The 4,342-nt window shown below is 39.6% G+C and overlaps 1 protein-coding gene across 1 annotated transcript; it reads left to right on the forward strand.

Moving 5' to 3' along the window:
- Nucleotides 1-3,296: 3,296 nt before the first annotated feature.
- TRMT112 (tRNA methyltransferase subunit 11-2) lies at nt 3,297-3,865 on the forward strand. Its single transcript, XM_008048774.1, has one exon. The coding sequence runs from the start codon at nt 3,305-3,307 to the stop codon at nt 3,680-3,682; it is 378 nt and encodes a 125-aa protein (XP_008046965.1). The 5' UTR covers nt 3,297-3,304; the 3' UTR covers nt 3,683-3,865.
- The last annotated feature ends 477 nt before the right edge of the window (nt 3,866-4,342 follow it).

Consider the following 4,342-nt stretch of genomic DNA (forward strand, 5'->3'; position numbering starts at 1 on the left):
CAGACATGGTGGATTTCATTCCCAAGAAGTGAAGAGAACCGTATGTTCACAGCCATCCAAAAATTTCTCCAGGGATAAGTGATCATTCAAGAATCCTCTAAACGTGGTAGTCTTTTTATTTTTTTAAGTAGTGTTTATTGAGAGGACCAAGAAACTCCCAAATTTTGAGGGGAGGTGTGGGAGTTACCCAAGAGTTAATGTTTTACTATTATGGTCACGGAGTCCTGTTGGAGCTTTGTTATAGCACAACCACATACTATTTTAGCACTTTCTTTAGTTTGGAAAATTTTGGATGGTTTGAGTGATGTGTTATAACCATCCTTTGAACATTTTTCTAACAGGATTTGAAAATCGCTTTAGCTAAGATCATCATCAATTTTCCAGAATTTTCAATTATCTAAATTATTATGCTAATGAGGAGCCCAAATACTTACTACTTTGTAAATCTCCATGTCACTTTGGTTTATGTATATTGGGCCCCAAATTCTCTTTTTTCTTTTTGCCTGATTGTAAATGCTTGGTGATTAAAAGTATCAGAATAATCAGATACTTTAATCTGTTGCAGAGTACAGCATTATTCTTAGGTAGAGAAAATACTAGGGGATTCAAAGGAAATACTCTTTAAAACATAAATTGGGTTAAAATATACAGGGAATGTGATTTCATATTTCCCTCAAATATATAAGGGAAAACTTTTCTCTAAAAATTGCACATCTGTAACATTTAATCAAAATTAACAAGCAGAAAATACTGAGTGCACCAAGAAAATGTACATAAATTTTAGCAATGGAAAATGCTATATTAAATTATGATACTGTTTTATTTTCTAAATTTTTTTTTTTTTTGAGTTGGAGTCTCACTCTGTCGCCCATACTGGAGTGCAGTGGCCGCTCCCGGCCACCGCAGCCTCGACCTGCTGGGCTCGGGCGATCCTTCCACCTCAGCCTTCCAAGTAGCCGGAATTACAGGCATGCGCTACCACGCCCGGCTGATTTTTTTAATTTATTGTAGAGATGAGGTCTCGCTTGCCCAGGCGGGTCTCGAACCCGCGGGCTCAGGCAATCCACTCACCTCAGCCTCCCAAAGGCGCGGGATTACAGGCTGAGCCACCGAGCCCAGCTTATTTTCTAAATTTTTAAAGATTTATTATGCATTCTGCCTTCTGAATAGCACTTAGGTACACTGAATCTCAAGGTACAGTTTTCTAAGAATGATATAGATCTGGAATCTCAACAAGTTTCAATTGAGGCAGAATAAAACATTCATAATTAATGCGAGAAACACCGTAGTTGTCAATTTTGAAGGCAGAATTATGCCCTGTATTCCAACGTATTAAAATGAAAAAGAGGTATCATTGAAGTATTATACAATTCATAAAAAAGCAACCCCTGCATAATGAGCATTTCTTGGCCCAATCTTGAATTGAACCCATTTTTAAAGTAAAAAGAAATAAAAAGTTGAATACACAAATATAATCAGTTACATGTTTTACAGCTTTCTTTATTTATTTAATTATTTTTATTTTTTTAAAAAATGTGGGGTAGAATTCAGAGTTCGATATTCAAACATTGATTTTACAGGTTTCCTGGCTGATGAGGTATGCCCCTCTCTTCCTTAGCATTATTCCTCCACTGCCAATCTCAACTCTCCCCCTGAATATTTTCCACCACTGACAATCACTTTCTTTCAGCACTGTAATTGATGAAGTTCGGTTCATGAGTGAGAACATATGGAACTCTGTTCTTTGTTTCTGTGATAAATCAGTGAAAATGTCTTACATCATATCCATCAAACGTTCTGCAAAATTCTTATATCTGTCCTTTTTGATGGCTGCCTAATATTTCACTGTGTATATACCATATTTATTTTATCCATTCCAGCTTTTATGGGCAACATGGTTGGCACCATGTTGTTTTGCAATTGTGATTAGGGCTGCAAAAAATACACTGGTGCAGGTATCTTTTTGGCAAAATGATTTGAGGTACTCCAGGTATATTTTCGACAGGGGAATTACTGAGTCACATGGTAGGTCAATATCTTGTCCCTTTACAAACCATCACACTGGTTTCCAAAGATGTTGCTGTACTTTTCTGTCCACATGAAGTGTAGAAGCATATATTTCTTCCCAAATCCTGATTTGCATCCGTTATTGTTTGTTTTATTCAGGATGGCAAGTCTTACAGGTCATATGTCGTATTTCAAAGTGTTTTCATTTGCATTTCTTTCATGATGAGTTAGGCTGAACAATGTTCATGTGTCTGCTGGCTGCTCTTATCTCTTCTTATGAAAAGTGTCCAATCACGCATTTTGCACACTTTTCAAAGGGAATGTTTGTCTGATTTTTTGAGTGTTTGAATTTCTTGTAGATCCTAGATGTTATGCCTTTTTACCAATATATAGGTGGAGAACCATTTTTCCCATTCTGTTGGCTATATCCTTGCCCTTCTGATGATTTCTTTTCTTTTGCAGAAGTATATTAATTTGATGATAACCCACTGGTTTAATGGCATGGGTATTTAGGGCTCTGAAGAGGAATTTGTTTCTTTTTCCATTTTTCTTAATGGTGTCTCCTGAGATTTCTAAGATTATTATAATTTGGTGTTTTTCCTTTAGGTCTTGATCCATTTAAAGTTAATGTGTATGGTGATAGATAGGGTCTTGTTTCAATATTGTGCATGTTGTCATCCTTTTCCCAGCACCATTTACTGAATGTGTTCTTCATTTTCCAGTGAATTTTGGAGGTTTTTTTAAAGATGAGTTGGTTCCGAACTTGAGGATTTTATTCTCTGTCCTGACCCATTGTCCTATGGACCTATTCTTGTACCAATACCAGGCTGTGTTGATTACGGTAAACATTTAGTAAAGATGGAAGACTGGAACTGCAATACCCCTGCTTTGTTTCTTTTGATAAGGATCTTTTGGTTATTCATGATTGTTTTTGGTTTCATGTCAATACTTTATTGTAATTTCCAGGTCTGAGAAGAAAGATATTAACTTAATGCTTATTTCATTGAATCTGTAGATTGACTAAAGCGCTAATTTTTACATTAAAATTGATAAGTAAAGTCAGGGAAACAAGCGTGTCAAATTGTCAATTATGACAACAGCTTCAGAACTTTGACATCAAAATAGCAGGGTCATTGACTACTGAGCATTCTTTAGCATTCAAGCTCTTGTGTACAGTACTCTGGCAAATGTGATAGACATGGTGGATTTCATTCCCAAGAAGTGTGTGTTAACACCTATCCAAAAATTTCTCCAAGGAAAAGTGACCTTTCAAGAATCCCCCGGCCCGCCCGGCGACATGAAACTGCTCACCCACAACCTGCTGAGCTCGCACGTGCGGGGCGTGGGGCCCCGCGGGTTCCCCCTGCGCCTCCAGGCCACCGAGGTCCGCGTCTGCCCCGTGGAGTTCAACCCCCACTTCGTGGCGCGCATGATCCCCAAGGTGGAGTGGGCGGCGCTGCTGGAGGCGGCGGACACCCTGCACCTGGTCGAGGTGCCCCCGGGGCCGGTGCAGGGCTACGAGCGGGACGAGGAGTTTCTGCGGAAGATGCACCACGTGCTGCTGGAGGTGGACGTGCTGGAGGGCACGCTGCAGTGCCCGCAGTCGGGACGCCTGTTCCCCATCAGCCGCGGGATCCCCAACATGCTGCTGACCGACGAGGAGACCGAGAGCTGATCCTGCCGGCACCGGTCTCCGCCGCGATGGTGGTCGCGTGTCTTTGTTGACACGAATCCCGTCTGCTATCCCCAGCCCTTGACCCAGTGACACGCCAGACACGCCGCCCTCTTGAGCTCGATAGTATATTTTTTTCTCATTAAAGGTTCAAAACCAAAAAAAAAAAAAAAAAAAAAAAAAAAAGAATCCCCTAAACGAGGGAGTCTTTTTTTTATTTATAAACAGTCTTTATTGAGAGGACCCAGAATCACCCAAACAGTGAGGGGACCTGAGGGGTTGACCACGAGGTAGAGTTTTATTATTATGGTCACGGAGTCCTGTGGAGCTTGGCTATAGCACAATCAAGAATATTTTAGCACTATCTTCAATTTACAACCCTTTGGATGTTTTTAGTATTGTGTAAAAGCCTTTCCGCAGCTTTTCTTACAGGATTTGAACATTGCTTTTGCTAAGATCATAATCAATTTTCCAGAATTTTCAATTATCTAAATTTTTATACTAAAGTAGAGCACAAATACTTACTACTTTGTAAGTCTCCATGCTATTTTGGTTTATACATAGTGCGCCCCAAATTATCTTTTTTCTCTGTGCCTCATTTTAATGCTTTGTGATTAAATATATCAGATTAATCGGGAACCTTGTTGCAGAGTACTGTATTTT

This window comes from Carlito syrichta, unplaced genomic scaffold (genome assembly GCF_000164805.1).
Source record: "Carlito syrichta isolate Samal-C Ts95f unplaced genomic scaffold, Tarsius_syrichta-2.0.1 Scaffold48876, whole genome shotgun sequence".
NCBI lineage: Eukaryota > Metazoa > Chordata > Mammalia > Primates > Tarsiidae > Carlito > Carlito syrichta.